The sequence below is a fragment of the Heteronotia binoei genome, chromosome 21, assembly GCF_032191835.1.
Source record: "Heteronotia binoei isolate CCM8104 ecotype False Entrance Well chromosome 21, APGP_CSIRO_Hbin_v1, whole genome shotgun sequence".
Lineage (NCBI taxonomy): Eukaryota > Metazoa > Chordata > Lepidosauria > Squamata > Gekkonidae > Heteronotia > Heteronotia binoei.
This window is the reverse complement of record NC_083243.1, coordinates 82,658,139-82,681,619: the sequence shown is the minus strand read 5'-3', so window position 1 is coordinate 82,681,619 and position 23,481 is coordinate 82,658,139. Positions and strand designations below refer to the sequence as shown.

At 42.9% G+C, this 23,481-nt stretch overlaps 1 protein-coding gene across 2 annotated transcripts in view; it reads right to left on the bottom strand.

Moving 5' to 3' along the window:
• Positions 1 to 705: 705 nt before the first annotated feature.
• GANC (glucosidase alpha, neutral C) overlaps positions 706 to 23,481 on the bottom strand; it is a 75,930-nt gene continuing 53,154 nt past the window's right edge. For both annotated transcript variants that reach the window (XM_060261256.1, XM_060261255.1), the window contains 7 exons: positions 20,872 to 20,936; positions 18,800 to 18,876; positions 17,759 to 17,833; positions 14,891 to 15,004; positions 14,226 to 14,338; positions 12,575 to 12,678; positions 706 to 2,528 (listed from right to left, as the gene is read on the bottom strand). In XM_060261256.1, the coding sequence (XP_060117239.1) occupies positions 2,419 to 2,528; positions 12,575 to 12,678; positions 14,226 to 14,338; positions 14,891 to 15,004; positions 17,759 to 17,833; positions 18,800 to 18,876; positions 20,872 to 20,936 (658 nt within the window). In that variant the 3' untranslated portion in view covers positions 706 to 2,418. The remainder of the gene's footprint in view (positions 2,529 to 12,574; positions 12,679 to 14,225; positions 14,339 to 14,890; positions 15,005 to 17,758; positions 17,834 to 18,799; positions 18,877 to 20,871; positions 20,937 to 23,481) is intronic.

Below are 23,481 nucleotides of genomic sequence, written 5' to 3'. Positions count from 1 at the left end.
GCTGTGAGTGCTGAATACCATGCAACTAAATTTTATTGAAGCTATATCATAAAGGAGAAGCCTTCTAGGTAGAAGCACTACCTTTTATGATACAGAACAGGCAGTGAGGCTAGTGAGGGCTTTGTATGCCAAAATACCAAAGGCTCATTTATGTCCTGTGTGGCATATAACACCATTCAATGTGAATTTTTTTTTTTAAAGACGAAAGACCTATCAGCCTAGCTAATTTGCTTATATATCAACTGGAAGAATGACAGCAATGCCCCCTTTGGGTTCAAAATATGAAGGGGAAGGAACATTATGGAAGCTGGCTGGCTTGGAGAAGTGATTTAAAGAGAGAAATGCCTTCTCCAAGCCAGCCACTAGGGTGAGGGGGACTTCAAGAAGCACACAATGTGTGTGAAAGAGCCGCAAGTGGCTCCCAAGCCACAGTTTGGCCACCCCTGTTCTAGATGGTGCCCTTTTCTAAAACATTCATGACACCAATGAGATTGTAAACTGAAACACAGAGGACTTAATAAGTATCATGTGAAAGTATGAAATCATAGCTAATTCCATGCTGTTGCATTGAATTGCAAGAGGAAATTTTCCCTACAGCCTCAAAATCCTGGAAACAAGCTATCCTTAGCAAAGCCCTGTTAATCTAGGTCCTTCAGCATCCCAGTAGGTAAGGACAATTGTCAGTACAAAGACACAAGGACTGAATAGATTAAAATGAAAGTTTATTGAGTCACTCTGAATTTACTGAGTCACTACAAAAGCAACCAAAAGGAAATGAGAGAAATATATAGTTACAGGAAAGTGTATTGGGTAAATGAATATGAAGTAAATGATTTTCTGCTCGGGCCCTGTTAAAGAGTTCTCAATAGAGGGCAGAGTAGGCAGTGAAGAGATGAGCCATTAAGCATTGCAAACAATAATAATCAAGGCTTTTTTTGTAGCAGGAACTCCTTTGCATATTAGGCCATATACTCCTGATGTAGCCAATCCTCCAAGAGTTTACAGGACTCTTCTTACAGGGCCTACTGTAAGCTCCAGGAGGATTGGCTCTATCAAGGGTGTGGGGCCTAATATACAAAGGAGTTCCTGCTACAAAAGAAGCCCTGATAATAATAAACTGTAAAATAGTTAAACCAAAGCAAAGACTTCATCTATTGAAGCTGAAATAGCATTTACCTCCCAATGTCCTCCCACCCTTCTTAGTTAAAACTGGATTTCTAAATTTAAGCATGATTATATTTACCTATCAGAAGCTCAGCAACCAGGACAGAAACCTGAAGGCAAGTGGGCCATAAAAAGAAATAATCCCATGCCACTTCTGGGATTTTACTACCTTTCCCATGAGTAGGAGCATTACTGGGGTGGTACCAGAGATAAGAATCAAACTTTTGTTTCCTCTGGAATCCAGTTTCACTCCCTGAGGAACACATCTGTGTTTCTGTAACATCTTCCCCAAAATAAAATAGCAGTTGGACCACTCCTTATAGGTTTGCTTGCTTCCTTGAAACTGTTATAATCATGCCCTATCAGACTTTGTTTTTCACAACTGTGCCCTAGTTTGCTCACATTAAAGTATTTTAGGATCTTCAAATGATTATTTTCAGGGTGGGTACCGAGAAGGGGTATCCTTATACATTGTAATTATACTTACATACAATCCTGGGAATGTTCCTGTGAAGTCTGATTACAGGTGGCATCAGCTGCAAAGAATCAGGATCTGCTTGAACTACCTCTGTGGACATGGCATCATGGTACAGTTGCCCCAATCTACCTGCTTTCTTTATTCCATGCATATTCCTTGTCAGAAGCTATGTGTTAGCGATACAAGACCTGCAGACAACTTGGGAGGTTCCTTTTGTAGGAATCTCTGTTTCACAGCACATTGTTAACCCAGGCAGCACCCATAAACACTGAATCTTTCATCAAGTGCCACTGTTCATCAAATGTCAGGAACATACTTGTAAAAAAATTTAAGTGGTAGCAGAAAATTGTCAGTCATGAAAAATATTATTACGAATTCATTTAACAGAAACCTTCAGAAGTTGATTCTGAGAGCATATGGCTTTTGTCTATTTAAAGGAGGTGATGCTAGGGGAGGTGTTGTGGTTCACTGTTAATCCACCTTCCATGCAGTAAGGTCCCATATACAAGCAGTTAAAAAGTAGTTAATGTGACTCTGAGAACCCCTGCTAGTCAAAGCAGATGATTTGATCTAACACAGTACTATAAAGCAGACTCATATGTTGAAAATTAGCTGTTCCTGTGGAGAGGGGAGTCCTGTCTCCCAGGAGCAGCATTTCAGGGAGCACTGGGAGGGGAGAAGCAAGGAGGTCATGTTCAGCAGACATAAATCCTTCAGTTGGTGGAAGCATCCAAGCTATTATTTCATATACTTGTCTGAAGCCTCAATTTATCTTCTCACTTGATTTCAATCTCCCAGTCAATGCAAATATTTAATGAAAGATTTTTAAGGGTCAACACAGAGCTCTTGGCATCATAGGTGAAAGCCACTGCTTTGTCCTTTCCATCTAAATTAAAAACAAACAGATTAAATTCAATTTAACATTTTGTGAAGTTAAAATGAATGTTATAGGGTTGTTAAGAGAAAAACCCTTATTATTTATTTATTTAGACTAGGGGTGGCCAATGGTGGCTCTCCAGATGTTTTTTGCCTACAACTCCCATCAGCCCCAGTCATCGGCCATGCTGGCTGGGGCTGATGGGAGTTGTAGGCAAAAAACATCTGGAGAGCTACCGTTGGCCACCCAATTTAGACCATTTATATTCTGCCCTATCCCAAAAAGGGCTCAGGGCACATAACAACATTATAAAAGCAGTACAAATAGCAATTAAAACATAAAACAATGCAATTTAATCATAATCAGTTATAGGTGGCGACTCAGTTGGGCACATGTTGCATATACTGAGAATCTAGCACAATAAAAAGGTCATTTAATATTACAGCAGAGATGGTACTATCAAACTCCCTTGGCTCTGAGGTAAGATCCTTAGGGATTAAGCTCATCATCTAGAGGGCAATGTCCACACTGCTCTGTGACCTTTTGTTTGTCAGACTGCTGACAATGCTGCTGCTTGGAAATTGCACCACACAGGTACTTCTCTATATAATTACTTCAATCAAGCAGCCCCTTAAGTGATTTAGACTGAATGTAATCATGGCAACAGAAATACCCTTGTGGTCTGGGCTTCCTGAGGCAACCACACTGCTATAACAACACCTGAAGTAGCATTCTTTCAGTTACTCTCCATCTCAGCAGCTTAAATTTCTGATTTCAGTTGAACTGAATTGCCATGCGCAAAATGGAGCATAGAAACTGCTTCTTGGACATACCCTACAGTTACATAAGGAAAGAATATTCACAAGGAAAGAGGTTTGGTAGTGGTGATGGTGGGGAGTCAGGATTGGGGGGCACCATCTTCCCACTCTTGATGGCCTTTGATACTGTTACAAACCATCAGGAATTTGGGCATGGTCTCATATATATATATGGCTTTTTTTTTTTTTTAGCAGGAACGCACAGGAACGGTCTCTCTCATTCATATATATATATATGGTTTCTTTTTGAGCAGGAACGCAGTTCCAGCTCGCTTGGTGTCAGGGGGTGTGGCCTAATATTCAAATGAGTTCCTGTTGGGCTTTCTCTACCAAAAAAGCCTGTTTGAAACCAGGAGATGCCAGGGAGTGTGGCCTAATATGCAAACGAGTTCCTGCTGGGCTTTTTTGTAGAATATGTATACACACACACACCCATCAAATTCATATCCTGCCCTTTCAGCAAGCAGACTCAGGGTGGCTAACAATCCAAAATGGCATCAAAAAACAAATACATCAGTTAAAACCTTTAAAACATCATGGTGATATACGTCAGAATAATACAGAAAATTTTCTAAAGATTCCTTTAAGTTTTTTACACGAACTGTTGGTGTTCCTTAGAGGTGATGTTATAGACGCTGGTAAACAGTAGGCAGGTCCAGGCAGATCAGCTAGTGAACAATGGTCAGATCCAGGCGGGTCAGCAGCCCTCTCCCCTTTTAGATGTTATATGCCATCAGTGGAGGTCCAGATCACAAGTGTTGCCAGGCTGGTGTTTTTCATCTGTGCCAAGCACAGTAACTGGCCCCCTTCCTGTCATGCCCCAACCTAGTCACAGTAATCCACACAACAGCCACCTTCGGATTGGATTACTGTAATTCGCTTTATGCTGGCCTGCCTCCAAGACTGATCCAGAATGTGGCAGTACGAGTCCTGAGGGGAACGTCATGGATAGTTCACATTCAACCTGTGCTGCGTCATCTACACTGGCATCCAGTGGAATACTAGGTCAGGTTCAAGGTATTGGTACTGACTTTCAAGGCCTTGAGTGGTCTGGAACCTATGTACTTGTGGGACCACCTCTCCAGCATGTCCCCTGCATGTCCTCTGCCTGGTGGAACTCTGCCAGGTAACATCCACAGTCTGCAGGACCTGATGCAGTTCTGCAGGGCTTGCATGGCAGAGATGTTCCGGCCAGTCTTTTGGTTGAGGACAGTGACAGGAACCATCTTCTCTGGCTCTTCCCTTGCACCTCCCTTTTTGTCTCCCATATTCCTGACTTCCTTTCTTTTCCATCTATGAGGCAGTGACACAGTTTGAAATTTGAATTAGTAATGTCATTTATGAAGCGTATTAATTTAAAATTGCTGAAAGCTGTTTTATTGGTATGATTTATATACACACACACACATATATATACACTAGTAATAAGGCCTGTCATGAAGAGAAATACAACAGGCACTAGAAATTTGTTGTTGGGTGAGTGTCATGGTATTGAGGGGGCTGAGCAGGGAAGGGAGGCAAGTTATGTTGAGAAGGCAGCTGTTGGGAAGGGAAACGGAGAAAGTGGGGGGATGTGGGGTAGGTTATCACAGAAGAGGGGTAGATTGTGAGAAAGAAGGGATGGGGGCAAAAGAGACAGGGGTAAACTGTTTTCCATCTTCTCCCCTTGCTCTGCACTCTCTAACTAGGAAAAGTAGTCTTTCTCCACAGTGGGGACCAAAGCAGCTTACATCATTCTCCTCTCCTCCTTTTGATCTGCACAACAACCCTGTGAGGCAGGTTAGGCTGAAAGTCTGTGACTGATCTGAAATCATCCAGTCAGCTTCCACAGCAAGAAGCTGGGTCTGACAGATCCTGCTCTAAAGTGCCAACTGCCACATCACACTGGCTCTCATAGGGGTGACTTCAGCAGGGTATATCATTTTCTCCAGGGGAACTGATATCTACCCACCTGGAGAGAAGATGTAGTTCTGAGTGATCTCCAAGCTTGCCTGGAGTTTGGCAACAATGGTTCCTCAGGAGGAAATGGTTGGTTTGGAGGGTGCAGTCTATGGCATTGTACCTGTTTGAATTCCCACTCCTCTTCAAACCCCACTTTTTCCAAGCTCCACCCCTCAAATCTCCAGGAATTTTCCATCCTGGAGTTGGCAACCATGTATCCTTCCCAGCCAACCATCAACCTACCTTTATCTGCCCCTTCTGACTTCAGCTTTTCATCTCCCCCCCTCACTCCCTGCAACCTCTACAATCTTTCTCTGCAGTGGGAACCAAAGCAGTTTACATAATTTTCCTCTCCCCCTTTTGATCTACACAACAGCCCTATGAGGTAAGTTAGGCTGAAAGTCTGTGGGTGTTCCAAAATCACCCAAACCCTGCTCGGAAATGCTGACTGCCACGTCACAGTGGCTATCATAGGCAGGGGTGTAGACTTTTCAATATGTCGGGGGGGGGGCTGGGGCCCAGCCAAAGGCATTTGATCCAGTGACATCATAGGGAGGAGCCAATGACATCACAGGGAGGGGCCTCCATTATCACTACCTATGAATTTATAGAGAAGCTCCCTCCCCATAAATTTAGGGAGCACCCCCCAACAATGCTCATGGACTGGGTCAAACCCAGGAAAAGGTGGGAGTTTGCCAGTGGTTATAGTGGTATCTCAGAGGTTTCTTGCTGTGTCCTGTTTTTGAAATTCACTTTTAGAATAGTCACTTTAAGATCTGCAAATATACATATCATGTGCATAGGACAAACCAATGGTCACAAATTTGTGAACATATGAAGCTGCCTTATACTGAATCAGACCTTTGTTCCATCAAAATCAGTATTGTCTTCTCAGACTGGCAGCGGCTCTCCAGGGTCTCAAGCTGAGTTTTTTCACACCTATTTGCCTGGACCCTTTTTTGGAGATGCCAGGGATTGAACCTGGGACCTTCTGCTTCCCAAGCAGATGCTCTACCACTGAGCCACCGTCCCTTTTGACAGCAAAAGGCAATACAGAAAAGCTTTAGGGGAACATTGTATAAGTTTCCCTGGACGTTCACTTACAGGTGTCTTGTTTTTGCCTCATTAATAAAGTATGACTGTACCAAAATTGACAAAACTATGGCATCACAGATACCTTTGTTTGATAAATTCATGGGTCTCTGACCCAGGGCAGAATACACAACAGTTTCTGGGTGCTCAATTTTTGAGCTATGTACAAAGTTCAGAGTTAGTTAATACTATAGCAATATAACAAAATAGGAGTCAATATCAACTTTAAGACCAACTTAGTTTTATTTAAGTTGGTCTTAAAGGTGCAATTGACTCCTATTTTGTTCTACTACTTCAGACCAACATGGCTGCCTATTTGGATCTATCTACTATAGCAATATGTATGCAACATGGCAATAGAGTGTTATTGTATTAACTAACTCTGAACTTTGTACAATATGTATGCAACATAGCAACACAGAGGACATGCATGTTAGGGCTTCAGAGTGGGATCTGCCAAACCCAGGTTCTTGCTGTGGAAGCTGATTGCGTGCTTTTGGATCAGGCATAGACTTCCAGCCTAACCTGCCTCTCAGGGTTGTTGTTCAGATCACATGGGGGGAGAGGAGAATGATGCAAACCGCTTTGGCTCCCCCACTGTAGAAGCTGCAGGGAAGGGGAAGGCAATGGAAAGCTGAAGTCAGAGGGGCAGATAAAGGAAAAGAGATAGGGTTGCCAACTCCAGGTTAGGGGTGGGGTCTGGAGAGGGTGGGGTTTGAGAAGAGATAGGACCTCAGACAGGTACAATGCCATTTCCCTCTAGGGAGGCACTGGAGATCACTCAGATTTACAACTGCTTTCCAGATGGCAGTGATCAGCTCCCCTTGAGGTGGGGGGGTCAATGCCTTCACTTGGGTGGATGGGAAGACAGCAAGGATGGCAGGCACTCGCCCAGAGCTTCCTTCTACAGCCTGTTGTATTTTTCTTCACAACAGGCCTTACTCCTAGTACAGATAATAAAGCAGTCAACAAATGTGAGAACTGAGCCCAGTAGCACCTTTAACTATTCAAAGTCCTAAAGGATGATGCTGTTAAAGTGATGCACATATTATATTAACAAATTTGGAAAACACAACAGTGGCGATAGGATTGGAAAAGATCAGTTTATATTCCAATCCCAAAGAAGGGTAATGCCAAGGAATGTTCAAACTATCGCACCATTGCACTCATTTCACATGCCAGCAAGGTCATGTTAAAGATCCTACAAGCTAGGCTTCAGCAGTATGTCGATCGGAAACTACCAGAAGTTCAAACTGGGTTTTGGAGAGGTAGAGGAACTAGAGATCAAATTGCCAACATTCGATGGATTATGGAGAAAGCACGGGAATATCAGAAAAGCATCTATTTCTGCTTCACCGACTTCGCTAAAGCCTTTGATTGTGTGGATCTCAACAAACTGTGGCAAGTCTTTAAAGAGATGGGAGTACCAGACCACCTCACATGTCTCCTGAGAAACCTGTATAAGGGTCAAGAAGCAACTGTCAGAACAGGATATGAAACAATCGATTGGTTTAGAATAGGAAAAGGAGTTCGACAAGGATGTATATTGTCACCGTGCTTATTTAATTTATATGCAGAGTACATCATGCGGAATGCTGGCCTGGAAGAAGCACAAGCCGGAATTAAGATTGCCGGGAAAAACATCAACAACCTCAGATATGCAGATGACACTACTCTAATGGCAGAAAGTGAGGAGGACCTAAAGAACCTCTTGTTGAGGGTGAAAGAGGAGAGCACAAAAGTAGGCTTGAAACTCAACTTCAAAAAAACTAAGATCATGGAATCTGGCCCCATCACACCTTGGCAAATAGAAGGGGAAGACATGGAAGTAGTGACAGGCTTCACATTTCCAGGATCCAAGATCACTGCAGATGGTGACTGTAGCCATGAAATTAAAAGACATTTACTCCTTGGGAGGACAGCTATGGCGAACCTGGGCAGTATAATAAAAAGCAGAGACATCACTCTGCCAACAAAAGTCTGTATAGTCAAAGCAATGGTATTCCCAGTAGTAATGTATGGCTGTGAGAGCTGGACCATAAGGAAGGCTGAGTGCAAAGAATAGATGCTTTTGAGCTGTGGTGCTGGAGAAGACTCTTGTGAGTGCGTTGAATTGCAGGAAAATCAAATCAGTCAGTCCTAAGGGAAATCAACCCAGACCATTCCCTGGAAGGTCAGATGCTGAAGCTGAAGCTCAAATACTTTGGCCACCAAATGAGAAGGGAGCACTCACTGGAGAAGATCCTGATGCTGGGAAAAACAGAAGGCAAAAGAAGAAGGGGACGGCAAATATGAGATGGCTGGACAGTGTTACTGATGTAACAAACATGAATTTGAGCAGACTTCGGAGGGTGGTGGAAAACAGGAGGGCCTGGCGTGACTTGGTCCATGGAGTCGCAAGGAGTCGGACTCAACTGTGCGACTGAACAACAAAAGCACCTTTAACACCAACAAAGTGGTGTCTATAGCCCCTTCACAGTGCCTTCTTACCTTTTGATATTATTTCAGACAGTAGAGTTTCTGGGGTTACACACAGGCCCATAGCCACGGTGGGGCCTGGGGGGGGCACAGCACCTCCACCCAACCCCCACTTCCACCTGTGTGGCCCCTCCTTTCCTCATTGCTGTCCCTGTGGCCCCGTTTTTGCTGCTGTCGCCGCTCTCGCCGGGCTCTTCCCACCCCATTCCTGCCTCCCTTGCTCTCCCTGCAGCCCTGTTTTCACTGCCACCGCTCTCCTCGGGCTCTTCCCTGCCTCCCAAGCTCTCCCCACAGCCCCGTTTTCACTGCCGCCACTCTCCCTGAGCTCTTCCCTTCCTCTCCCACTCTCCCCGCAGCCCCATTTTCGCCGCTGCTGCTCTCCCGGGCTCTTCCCTGCCTCTCTAGCTCTACCCGCACTGCCCGCAGCCTCATTTTTGCCGCCGCTGCTCTCTCCGGGCTTTTCCCTGCCTCCCAAGCTCTCCCCGCAGTCCTGTTTTCGCTGTTGCCACTCTCCCCAGGCTCTTCTTCCCGCCCCCAAAAGCGTGAGAGAGACAGCTGGGGCCTGGAGGCTGGCTGCTGGAAGAAGCAGTCAAGACTCCATGGCCCCCCCACCCAAAATTTTATGTCCTGGGCCCCCCCACCCAAAAACTTCTGGCTATGGGACTGGACACAAATATTTCTCTGACATAAGGCATGGATTTTTTTTGCTAGGGGGTTGGATGGGGTATAAATTGAGATGAGGAGGAAAGGGAGGAAGAAGAAGAAGAAGAAGACCATAGATTTATAACCTGCCGTTCTCTCTGAATCAGAGTCTCAGAGCGGCTTACAATCTCCTTTATCTTCTTCTCCCACAACAGACACCCTGTGAGGTAGGTGGGGCTGAGAGAGCTCTTCCTGAAATTGCTCTTTTAAGGACAACGCCTGTACTTATGCAACTTGACTCTAAATTCTGTTTCGCCTGTATCTGATGAAGTGTGCTTGTACACAAAAGCTTATACATAGGCTAGAATGAAATTTTGTTGGTCTTAGGTGCTACTGGTCAAACTTTATTGCTTTAGAACAACACAGCTACCCACCTGAATCTAAATAAAATAATGTGCATGCACATGAAAGCTTATACCTAGAATTAAACTTGGTTGATCTTAAGGGTGCCACAGACTCCAACTTTGTTTGACTGCATCTGACTGACATGGCTACCCCACCTGATGTGTTCTGGATATCAAAACCTTAGTAATTAATTTAGAGAGTCCAGTGGCACAGCAAAAAAATTGGCAGATCAGAATTACCTTTTAAGCGTTCTCCTTCAACCCCCTAGGCTGGCCAGATCTGTTCCTCCTCCATGGATCTAGAAGCAAAAGACCTTTCCTTTCCTCAGTCCCCACCCCTTCCCTTATTTCTCCTGTCTCCAGAGATAGTGGGGGTGGGATGTTTATCTATTCTATTCCTGCTCTGCTAGCTCATTAGCATTTGTAAGAAGGTATAGGAAATCACACCACACAACTCATGTTTTCAGCCTAGAGGAAAAAACATCAAAGGAGTTTGTCACTATTTGGTTGCTGGTTGCTGAGCCCTGAAGTCCTGTACTGATTGCCAGTGGGGGCTGAGCACTGGGTGGGAAACTCCAGGGGGTGCTCGAGCCCTCCAGCCTCCACGTAGTTTACACCTATGATCATAGGGGGACTGCTACTGAACAGAAGCAGGCAGCCAGGTTTAGTTAAGTCATGCCAGTCAGATGTCATCAAGTCACCCAGAGGGTGCTGCCAGGTCTAGGGTAGCCAACCTCCTGGTGGAGGCAGAAGATCTCTTGGGATCACACTCCAGACAACAGATCTCCTTTCCCCTAGAAAAAATAACTTTTGGAGCATGGACTCTATGGCATTATACTCAGCTGGGCCTCTCCCTCCCCCAAATTCTGACTTCTATAGATTCCGCCACAAAACCTCCAGGAATTTGGCAACCTGGAGCCGGCAGAACTAAGCTTGGCGGGGGAGGGCGGGATATAAATAAAATTTTACTTACTTACTTACTTATTTATTTTATTTATACCCCCCCCTCAATAGGCTCACGGGACATACAACCAACAAAACAACATCACAATATAAAACTTAATACAATATAATACAATAGTTAGCAATTTTACAACAATAGTTAGCAACTATCCAAGATCTTTAATGGTTTTGGCACCAGGTCCAACTCAGAAAACACCTGGGGACTTTGGGGGTGGAAGCAGGAGACTTACCCATCCCCCCAAAAATAAATAAAAATGAAGCAGTGCAGTTCCCCTGAATACATTTTTAATTTCCTCATCCCCCAGCATCTGGCTGCAATTTCACAAAGGGCGTTTTTGCACTCACGTTCTGCCGGCGCGACCCCCCTCTTCACCGCGCAGGATCTGCGCGGATTTCACACTAAATGCCGCGGAGCAGCCTTTTGCGCCGGAAACTCCCGGCGCAAAAGCCGCTCAAACGTAAACCGCCAAAAAGCAGTTTCCGTTTGTGCGGCTTTTGCGACGGGAGTTTCCGGCTCTTCCGGCTGCTCCGCGGCATTTAGTGTGAAATCCGCGCAGATCCTGCGTGGTGAAGAGGGGGGTCGCGCTGGCTGAACGTGAGTGCGAAAACGCCCTAAGTGAAAGTGAACATGCACACACACTCTCTCACAAAGCAGCCAAAATAAACACAGTTTGCAAGCACACACTTTTGTGATCTCACTGGGGTAATTTACTCACTGGAGCTGCTGAATGTAAGCATCTGCTCTATTTCAACCAACTTCTTCAGACTAACAGGAAAACAAAAGCAAAGCACCCTAGGGGGTGCAGTTTTCCTCCAAATAAACAGAGGGACTGTACTCACTTCTCTTCCTTTTACACACTCACCAGGAAGACTCAAGTGGCTCTGCCTACACACCCCACCCATTCAGCTTTTCTTTTGGTCTCCCATCCAAGTATCATTTCCACCTGCCCTGCTCTGTCACACTAAATAGCACTGAGGGAAAAAGCAAAGGCAGCTTTCCCAGTGGCTCAGTCTTAAACACGGGACTCCATATTCTCTCTCTCTGTGTACCTAGAGTAAAACATTGTTCTTCTGCTGCCAAGGGATGTGATTTTTTTGTCTATGTCTCTCTGGTTGTTTGGTTCCTCAGAGGAGGGGGGGGGGAGAGGAGCCCTCAGCCAAGTGAGGGAAGGCTTTCTGTGGTTTTTTCCCTCATTCTCTCTCAGCCAATGGAGGGAAGGCTTTCTTAATCTCTTCTGTGAAGCAGTGCCAATTAAGGAAAGGCTTTCTGTGACAGTTTCTCTCTTCCCTTTGTCAGCCAATTGAGGGAAGGTTTTCTTTCTCTCTTCTGTGAAGCGGTGCCTCAATCCTCAGAACTTGCATGGCAGTTGATAGGCCAATGGTTGATGAAGTGGACACAACTGACGGGAGAGCTGGAAAGTGCCACTATCATAGAGCTTTTATATATACAGGATATCTATCACATGTACATATATACACAGAGAGACAAACAGTTGTTCATTGCTCAGAGCCCTGAGTTCTCATGCACTGAGTGATTCTCAAACCTAAATTATAAATAAATGGTAGAGCCATATTATTAAATACTATTAAATATTAATTGTAAGCCTGCTTCTCAAGCTGAACTTATTTATCTAGCAAGGTTATTTTTTGTTTTATACACACACCACCATTTCAGCAATGCTCAACAGCAGCAGCAGCAACTTATTTTCTCACTTACCTTGGATCCTGCCTGTCACAGAAGAAGGTTGCTTTTTCATTCCTAAAATCAGTACTTGTTCAACTACACATTTTGTATGGAACTGGCCCTTCTCATCTGCACACCTTGGGAGAAGGAAATGGCAAATTTGAAATATGTATCAGTACTACTGCTCCTTAGATTGTGTACATTTTCTTTATCAGCATTCTTTTTAATCAAGGATAATTTATTAGTGCAAGGAAGGTTCAATGGTGCAAGAAGTTCTGGAAGTACTGGAACTGCTTCTGGTGTCACTGTTCTTAGCCACGTAGTAACACAATGCAGCCCACAGCTCTTCTATGTACCTCAGTCTTGCGAAGAACTAAGATTCCCAGACCTTCTTGTGCATGAGATGTAACAAGGCAAAATGGAGAACAGAATGAAGGAGGAGATACCTCACTGCCACCAGGGACTCTGTCTCACAATGTGTATGACTTGGGGTGGGGTTGTGTTTTAGACTCACATTTTGCTTGCAAAAAGTAAAACATTTTTGTGTGAATTTGCTTACAAGGAAAGCTTGAGCAACAAGAATGAACTGAGGCAAGCTGTGTGCATGCGTATACTCATGATTAAAAATATAAGAACAGTTCTATCCATTCTTCAAAAACTTTACCTTGTTGGAAACAGTATAGCATAATTGTTAGGATTTACAAGTTGACAGCACATCAGTGAAGTACTGTTTGTTTACTGGTTAGTTTGAGGATGCTAACTTGCATCTCTGAGCATTCTGTTTCAGTTGTGAACTTACTGTTTTTCTTCTGTTATATGCTGTACAATGCAGTATATGTTATCACTCTGTAACAGTACTCTAGTAAAGCTTGATTTGCTGTTTTACACAAAGTGTTGGGTGATCTGTATAATATGCTTCTGAGAATATAAGAATTTATCTAACAATAATTAATATCTTTTGGGGGGTATTTTTTTGGGATATTTTGTGAGTGTGGGAGTGGAAGAGAGAAAGAGAGAGCGTGAGAGAACACACACCTGGAAGTCATGGTGACCTCTGGTGATTGATGCCTACTTGGGACATGGAGGAGGATATTCACAGAGGTGGCTGAATAAAGCCTGGCATTCCAGGGAGGTCTCCCATCCAAGTACTTGCCTGAGTTGACTCTGCTTAGCTTCCAAGATCTGATGAGATCAGGCTTGCCTGAGCTATCCAGGTCAGGCCTAGCATAGGATCTTAATAGGATGGATTACTAATCAGCATTTTTACAGTAGTTCAGTGTTTTCAAGGAACTTGTTATTCGTTACCTTAGAACCGATTGCAAAAACATTTTATCCTTATATTGTACATGATTGGGATACTGGAGTTGAGAGCGCCTGGCTTACTACAATCACCTGGCAAACTCAATGCAGAAAGATGAGATTTGAACTGAGGATCTCCTGGGTGACTGCTTAGTCTCTTAACCACTATGTCACACTAGGTCAATGCTAAAACACAATTCTGTGTCAGTGTGTGGGGCAGAGCTGACTTTGTCTTTACTGATCAGGTCTGCCAGTGCAACACAGCAATGAACCTTCCTTCCACCTCCACAAACCACTGATGTGCTGAATTCCCAAGACAAGACCATCGGCCTAGTTTTCTTAACACCTTCCACTTCTGCCCCTCCCTTCTTCCAATGCATATTACCTGGATGAGAAGACACACTCTTGGAAGGTGAACTTCCTGAGCAAGAACTGTTTCTTATGGAGATACTGGAATGAATGGCCATCATCCAGGTACAGCTCACCTGTTGCGGTTTCCTAGATGTACCAGAATAACAGCAAGTTATGCACAGGTAATACATTTATGCAATCTTTTTTTAAAAAGCATAATAAAATGTCAGCCTGGGTTGTGGCAAGACTGGGAAGCCAGAATTTCTAAAAAGACCAGCATAAAGTAGAACGCCAAAAGCGAGACTGAATTTTTCCCATGTTTAAAATGTGCAGTGGGTGAGGATGAGGAAAGGCAGTCAGCTAGCAGGAGAAGTGTAGGTGAAGAGAGGCTTTGAAAAGTTTTGCTGAGGAAATTGTTCCTTGGTTTGTATTATAAAATTTAGTGACTTGGCATATTTTATTTATACTTTGCTAGTCTCACTGAATTATGAATCAGGATATTCTTTATTTATAGTCCACATGTCCATCTGAATCACTGTTTAGATACATGTTACACATTATTCAAAGAGATCTGTATTTTATATACATCTATATTTATAAATAAAAAAGAACACCCCCTCCAAAAAAAAAACCCAGGACAAAAGATTCCAGAAGGGTCTAAAAATACATCGCCTGTATAAAATATAAATTTCAGAGTACCTTATAATCTAAGGCTGCATGAAGTTTATAAGGGACATCTGTCATCCATGCTGTAGATTTTCCTGCAGAAGTCTTTAGTGGTATAATAGTTCCCCCACGCTGAATTATAGGAATCTGAAAACAGTAAAGAGTGCTTTGAGAAAAATATAACAGGCCTCTGTTGTACAATGGAGAGTAGACAATGAAACATAGTTAATTAGCTTCTTCCCATGTAGCTGTTGCTATGCCACTGAAAAGTGGGCCATATTTTTCTGGAATAGTTAAGCAGGGCCAATTTTATTGATGTCTTAAGTCTTATATTATGGGGTAGTGAGTGGGCATATGAGTCATGAAGCTGGTATAAAGAAGCATTATTCTGAGGTACATCAGAACAGAAAGGTGGATTTGTGACAAGAACACTAACAACTTTATATAAATTCAGAATCTGCTAAAATCAGATGATTCATATAGACCACACTCCAGAGTTCTTTCACAGTCCTATATAAAATCACAACATCACTAATACATGATCAGTTTATTCTTTTATTTTGCAATTTAAATGATTTTGTAATTTTTTAAAAAAAGGAATCACAATGATCAATCCTTGAATGCAATTATGTACTGCTGAATAATGTACATAACTCTCCTGCTGTAAAACATTTGTCATTAGACTACCTTAATCAGTTACCCAGACATAATCCCCTCTCCAAACAAGCCACATTTCCTATTAGGCATGCCATGCCATGCCCTGCCACAAGTGGGAGCTTTGGGGCAGGGATACATGAGGGCACTGGCATTGTGTGCACTGTGATGTCACTTACAAGGAAAAACAGAGGTGAACTTGCTTTGCTCTAGGAATCACCAGAAGCTCTATGGTAAAACCATAGATAAGGGTTCCCCAACCTTCTCAAGTTTGTGGACACCTTCGAAATTCTGATACAGGGTTGTTGGCGCAACCAAGCACAAAATGTCAGAGTGAGGTAATGAATAGCTTTAAGTGTAACTCTTCAATGTATCATATAGCAGAAGCTGTGTTTAACAGGATACCTATTAAAATGAACATAATGCTTTAAAAGATATTCTTGCATATACACAGCTTACCTCCAGATGAAGAAGAGAAGAAGATTGGATTTATACCCTGCTCTTCACTTGGAGTCTCAGAGTGGCTCCTTCCCTTCCTCTCCCTGTGTGGTATGTTGGGCTGAGAGAGCTCTGAGAGAACTACTCCTGGGAGAACTTGTGGCTGACCCAAGGTTATACCAGCAGATGCATGTGGAGAAGTGGAATTAAACACGGTTCTCCCAGATTAGAGTTTGTACTCTTAACCACTATACCAAATTGGCTCTTTGTGCAGAGATAGCAAATTCTGCCAAAAAAAACTTTTTCAAAAAGAAGAAATTGCACACCCAAACAAATCTCCAATGGCCAATCAGAAGCCCTGTTGGGCAAATGCCTCACCTAGCCCTGCCTACCAGGAAAGGTGTCAGCAGGCACCATGGTGTCCATGGGCACCACAGTGGTAACCCCTACCATAGAGTTTCCAGCAATTCCTACAGCAATATGAAGCCAGGTCCAGGTTTTCCCTTTGTGACCTCATGCCATGTACAACACTTGTAGTTATTTAAAAAAAATATTTCTACTACCACCACTTGGGAGTCGTGGCAGGCAATGAAGGTTGCTGGTGAGAGGTCTCCCACTACAACAGGCGGCTCAGCAAGCCTACTTCCCACACAGGAAAATAAACCTACTTGCTTCAACATTATGCAATTATTATTATTTTTTTTTTTTGCTGTCAAGTTGCAACTGAGTTATGGTTTTCATGGCATGAGACATTCAGAGGTTGTTTGCCATTGCTGCTTTCACATCATGACCCTGATATTCCTATCCAAATGCAAACTAGGCCTGGCCCTCTTTAGATTCCGAGATCTGACTGGACTGGGCTAGCCTGCACTATACGGGTCAGGTCATTATACTACAATAAATCATAATTAAAGGATACTTACTGCTTGTTTCAATCCAGTCTCAATATGTAAGATAGTTTTCATTGCAGATAAGAACAAAGTGTCCTATTTTGCTTCATACAGTGACCTCATTTTTTTTCTTTGGTGGTTGGCAGTATTTATCAGTGCATATTAAACTTGCTTACACTGTGTATCATCTGACTACTGTCTATCTGACCAGCAGCACGTCACTGGTGCTTTCCTTCATATTTGCTGAGATTTTTAATGGGGGATGCCAGAAACTGAATGCAGGGCCTTTTGCCTGCAAAGTATGGCACTTCACTATAGCAACCTCGCCCCCCCTCCAGTAATGAAAGATTACATCAGAATAAGAAGTAAAAAAAAGGGGAAGACAAAAAGAAAAATATAACCACATTTTAAAATGTGACTGCTTTTCCTTGTTTGGTGCCAAGATATAGTCAATTCAGTGTTAGTGATAGTGCCAGTGTACTTCTCTTTAAAGGGATCATCACATAACTTTCCTTCTTAAGCCCTTTTTCAAATGTAGCCTTTGTCTACCAGCAGAATACACTGGACTATAAACATGAGATAGATTGACACTATAAAGCAGGGGTGGCCAATGGTAGCTCTCCAGATGTTTTTGCCTACAACTCCCATCAGCCCCAGCCATTGGCCACCCCTGCTATGAAGCCATGCTCAGCAGTCTGCAACACTTGAGCAAGGCCATTAACAACAGAATGTTTTGAAGGCCGTTAATTCATAGTGTTGCCAATAAGATGGAAGTGACTTGATGGCACCTGATACATGAACATAAACTTTTCTCCTTTCTCTCCTCTTACAACAGCATTATATTATCAGAACACATAAATTATTAATTGTTCTGGTAACCATTTGGGAAGAAGTATCCTCTTTTTTCATAGCAACATACACTATTCAATGTTACTGGGATCTTCAGTGTGCCTTGACCTTCCAGCCTTCTAAATCTTCGAAAATCATACCATATCTGCATTACAAGAAATACAGGGAAAAGGAAAGGGCATGAATAATCCATTTATATCTTCATAACTCATCTCGTTGCCTCATTCAAGCCAGTCACAACATAAATCAGTTGAATCCATAAGTACCACCACACACAAAAGCAATAAAACAGCAAATCACAATACTGTCAAGAAGATCTTCAGTCTATGCAATTTATATTGTTTTAAACAAACCTTATATTTCCTGTAAAAACTAGCAGCAGACACTCCTGCAGAAAGTGAATTTCATGTAATGGCCTTTCATAGTCTTGGGGCACTACAGGACAGATACTGATCTTTTCCACATCAGTTCTTACCTTCTTCCTCCAGACCTTAACAGAAGAGGGATCTCATATGAGCTGCCTCTTTGAGACAGGCAGATTTTTATTAGATTATTGCTGTTGGGATGTGTTGCTATTTTTTGCAGTCCCTGATTATTCAGTTATACCTATCTCAAAAATGCATAACAGAAATTCTATTTCTATTACAAGAAATGCCTAGTGCTTTGTGTATAGTGCATTTCCTAAAGGTCAAAACTAGAAGCAATGGCCAGAGATCTATGAACAGATTTTCTCACTTAAGAGCCCCACTGCTAATGGCAGATCCTAAAATGTGGGATGGCACTGGGAAAGTTATTTTAACTCTTTCCTTGACGAATAATGTTTCAAACTTCAATTGCGCCTCCAGAACGTTTGCTCCATGAGGGAAAACATATTATTACATATATGTTTTTCCTGTATAGTAAATATCTCAAGGGGGTAGGATGAAAGGGTTAAAAACTCCCTTCCTCAACACCATGGGCCTGATCTAGATGCACACTTTGCTTCAGTATTAGCTTTTTTTTTTTAAGCACAAGAAAGTCTGGTCTTAGGCTCCCCTCCTGCCTACACTGTTTTATCTAGTTCTGCCCTGAAGTCCCCCCCTCCAAAAAGGACTTGTAACAACTATCTTACCTCTTGTGAACCAGGCAGAAAGACATTGACTGCAGTGGCTTTTGGTTCAGTGACTGGATAAACCAGTAAAGCATTTCCTGAATGGCAAACAGAAGAATACTCCACTCATATAATTACCATTATTTTCCTCACCAGCCGGTAAGTTCTATTATGAGTTCAATATTAACCTGAAGATCAACTGGTAAACCATATTTACTAGATGTGAGATTATGCCAAATGAAAGTCCTGCCCAGAATCCAACTCTTTGATTGCTATGTCAATAAATTATTAACAATAATTTCCAAAGCACTTTCTAGCAGTAAGAGGTATTGTTAGGGTTGCCAAGTCCAATTCAAGAAATATCTGGCTTTGGGGGCGGAGCCAGGAGACTTTGGGGGTGGAGCCAAGAACAAGGGTGTGACAAGCATCATTGAACTCCAAGGGAGTTCTGGCCATCATATTTAAAGGGACAGCACACCTTTTTTAATGCCTTTCTTCCATAGGAAATAATGAAGGATAGGGGCACCATCTTTTGGGGCTCATAGAATTGGACCCCCTGGTCCATCGTTTTGAAACTTGGGGGGTATTTTGGGGAGAGACACTAGATGCAATACAAAAATGTGGTGCCTCTACCTCAAAACATAGCCTCCCCAGAGCCCCCAATACCCGCGGATCAATTCCCCATTATTCCCAAAGGGAATTGTTCTCCATAGGGAATAATAGAGGGCCCAGTAGCCATTTCCCTCCCCCACCACGCTTTCTAAAGTGGGGGAAGGGCCTCCAAACCAGGGAATCCCCTGCTCCCTCCCTGTCTCTCACACACAAATACTTACTGGGTCTTGTTCTTGCAGAACTTTACTTGATTTGAAAACGAAAGCAAAACAAAGGGAGGGGCTGTTCTTCGAAGCCCTTCCTGTTTCCTGCTCAGCCTTAAAGGCACATAGACCTGTTTGCAGGTTTCTAAACCTGCCGGAGCTCTAAAAGTACACGATGACTGTGGGGGCGGGGCTTCCCCCGCTGGCCAGCTGGCTGGGGGCGGGGGGGGAATCCTGTAAAAACAGGGGATCCCCTGCTGGGACTTGGGGATTGGGAAGCCTAGGTATTGTGCAGATCTTATCTAAATTTGTCCTCACAACAGCAATCCTGGGATGTAGGCTGGGCTTGGATATTATCATTTGCCAGAGGGCATCAGTGTGTTTTATGTGTGAATTGATTTGAAGATTTTCTGCCCCCAACTACCATCCTCTGCACCAACAGCCTTCTATGGGGACTTCTTTTTTAAAAAGCCTGTGTTGAAACAGCTTCTTTTCATCTACCTTTAAAAAAAAACATTAAAGCTATTCCCCAGAAGTCAAAACAGAGAAAGGAAATACCTTCATTTAGCAAATAAACTCTCATAAAATAATATCTGAAAATATATTGATTGTGCCAATTCTGTAGGATGAGATTTCCCTTCAATCTTGTTAGGCATAACAAATCCATGGAATAAATCACGGATTGAAATACTACTATAATCGTCTCCCATGTTTCTTATTTAAAATATTTATTTATACATCCCATTTCTCCTGAGTATCTTGGACCCAAATCACAACAAGTCAATTTCAGATTTTCTTCCTATAGCCAGCAGGCTTGGTTCTTATAATTTTCCTGGAAGTACCACAAGTGAACACAACAGCTGTCTGGCTGGATCCATTCTGTTTAGGATCCTGCCCCACACACTAGCAAACCAACTGTCTCAGAAGACCAACAGCCATGGTGCAGACATGAAGGTACTGACTGGAAGCCAAAGAAAGGCTCTGATGGATATCTCCAATGCCCTTTATGGGAATCTATCCCAGTTCTTGACCCTGCCAGCAAAGGGCCCTAGAAATAATTCATATAGATTGAAACTACTCCACATCTGAAGTGCTGGGAGAGATGAAACAGCGACTTCAAATCAGAGACATCTGAATGAATCCTAATCAATAAGGTGGTATCTCTTCCCCTTCCCCTTTCAAATTGTTTCCTTGCACAGTTTTCTTACAGTTGATACATAAGATTATATCATTGTCATGTTTATAAAAGATCTCCATCTATGGAATGTTTAAACTTACCAAGCATATACTCATCTTCTATGCCAAACGTTTTAAGTTCCTTGGGGAATTCAACCCAGACAGGCCTATGAAAAGGAAGAACATGGAACCTGGAAAGTGTTCATGTTCTAAGAGTGTTCTATAATTCAGAAAACAATACTTAGGACCAGCATTTTCCACTTTCTCCTTTTGCACTAAGGCTGATATCATGACCATAGATCTTCACAACAGTTTGTGTTTTTTCATATGGGCCTTTTAAACCCATCTGTCCAAACATCTGCTATGATTGTCAGGCAACACTTTATTATTTTTTCTGTTATTTTCAGAGACTAGGTTTACAAAGGCACTGCCTATTCATTGTACAAGAGCAGATCACAACACAGTATATAATTTTGTTTATAGTATATTTTGTTTTTGAAGTTTTACAGAATCCATCATCCCCCTACAAAGCTTTACTCATAAACCTACATCACCAGTCCCTCTTTTCACAATCAACAATTTCCCTGAACACTGATTGTGTCATAGCTTATTTGAAAATTGGGTCCTCACTTGTTAAAAGCCCAAAGAGCTGTATTAGCAATAATTTCCCACGTGTCTTAGATGAAGCACTCCTGATTTCTATTAGTTACAGAACCTTCATCTTATCAGTTATTGGTAGGTTGTACACATTCATACATGTATGTTTTATTTTTTAATAGATATATATTTGAGTGAGCGAGTGCAAAGAGTTCTAGGGATATGGAGTACTTCCAATTTGGCCTATTTAACCTATATGCGCTGACGTTACCACAGGTCAATGGCAATTTCAATTGTTTTGAGACCAATTTTCTCTTAAACATTCTCTCATTCGCTTGCCAAGTCTTGCTTACAAATATTTGAAGATTCCAGATCACAACATATGTGGTGCAGTGGAATGAGGCAAGCCCATGACATCAATAGAAAGAGAACACTTTGGAATGATTAATCCTGATAAGACAGTTATGCTACTGGTGGGGGAAAATTCAGACTGGAGACTTCAGGTGTAACCCATTCCAGATAGGGTTGCATTACTCTTCAATGAACAGGTGTGTAGCTCTTTTGGACACAGACATACAAATAGATAAGCAGGTGGCAGCTGGGGTCAGGAGTGTCTTTTCCCTGCTTTGACTAGTTAGCCAGCTGTGGCCTCTCCTGTGCAAAAAAGATCTAGCTAATGTGTTGATGAGCCATGGATGGTGTAGCTGATTCTTAGGTCCTAAAACAGAATTACCTATATGCAACAGTGACAGCTCTTCGCTTTCAAACCAAGCACAATGAACCAGAAAACAAGAGATAATCATGCTCTGAGAAACGTAGCTCAGAGGCTGATCTCTGTTCATTGACAGTGTATTCCTATGCAGAGCTACTCCAGTCTACGCCCTTTGAAATTAATGCAAGTCAAGGGTCCCCAACCTTTTTGAACCTGCAGACACTTCTGCAATTCTGACATAGCATAGTGGGTGCATCAACAAAATGGCTGCTACAAAATGGCAGAGTCAGCCACAAAATGATTGCCACAACTGTGACTTCAGTATTACAGTGCGGATCCTTGTGCTGTGGTGGCAGCTGCATTGAAACAATGTTTTTAAAAATCTGCATAGCCAATCAAATCTCCAACCATCAATCAGATACCTTACTGGGCAAAAGCCCTACCTGGCCCCATCCATTTCCTAAAAACTCTTGGTGGGTGCCAGAAAATGTGTTAGCGGGTATCATGGTCTCCACAGCCAGCACACTGGGGACTACTGAGGTAAGTGATGTAGCACACTCTATGTGTATTCAGTTTCTAATAATCTTCCTTGTGCATCAAGATGAAAAAGGACTTCACATTTAGACAAAAGAGGGACACCCCACAGGGACTTATGAGGGGAGCATCTCATTCTCCTTGCCTACTTCCTTTCATCTTTTTCTGTCTCCTCTTCTTTCCGCCCAAATTACCTTTATTTCCTCCCAGTCAACAGTATTCTCTCCTTCCCTATCCCTGGCAGCCTCTCCCTAGGAAAAAATATAGCCCAGTTGTGCAGTGCTGACCACTGGGCCAGGCTCAATTGCACAGTGGAGAACCCATTAGGACTTGTGAACGCCACCTCAGCTTTCCCACACTGTTTCATCTTTCCTCCCTCCAGCAGTTCCTGTATCCTCACCTTTCCCTGTTCCTTTTGTCCTCCACCTATCATCTAACCTACCTTGTGTCTGCCCCCATCTTCACTGTATTTATTATTTACTACATTTACATGCCAACTTTCTCCACAATGCAGACCCAAAGCAGTTCACATCATTCTTTTGCTTTTTATGTTTATAAAAATCCTGTAACATAGGTTAGGCTGACATTGTGTGACTGGCCCAAGGTAACCCAGCAAGATTACATGGCAGAGCAGGGATTTGAACCTAGGTCTTCCAATTCCTAGATGGAAACTCTAACCACTATACCACACTGGCTTGTGAGTGTGTGTGTGGGGGGGTAGCTGCTGTTAAACAGCAGCAAGCAATTAGGCCTAGATGAGTCATAGAATTTGTTGCTAATTATTGCTGCCAGGCCTAGCCCCAATGAGTCTTTTCTCAAAGGCCACAGCTGCCCTGGATAGGGTCTTGCCCCTACTCTTGCCTATTCTT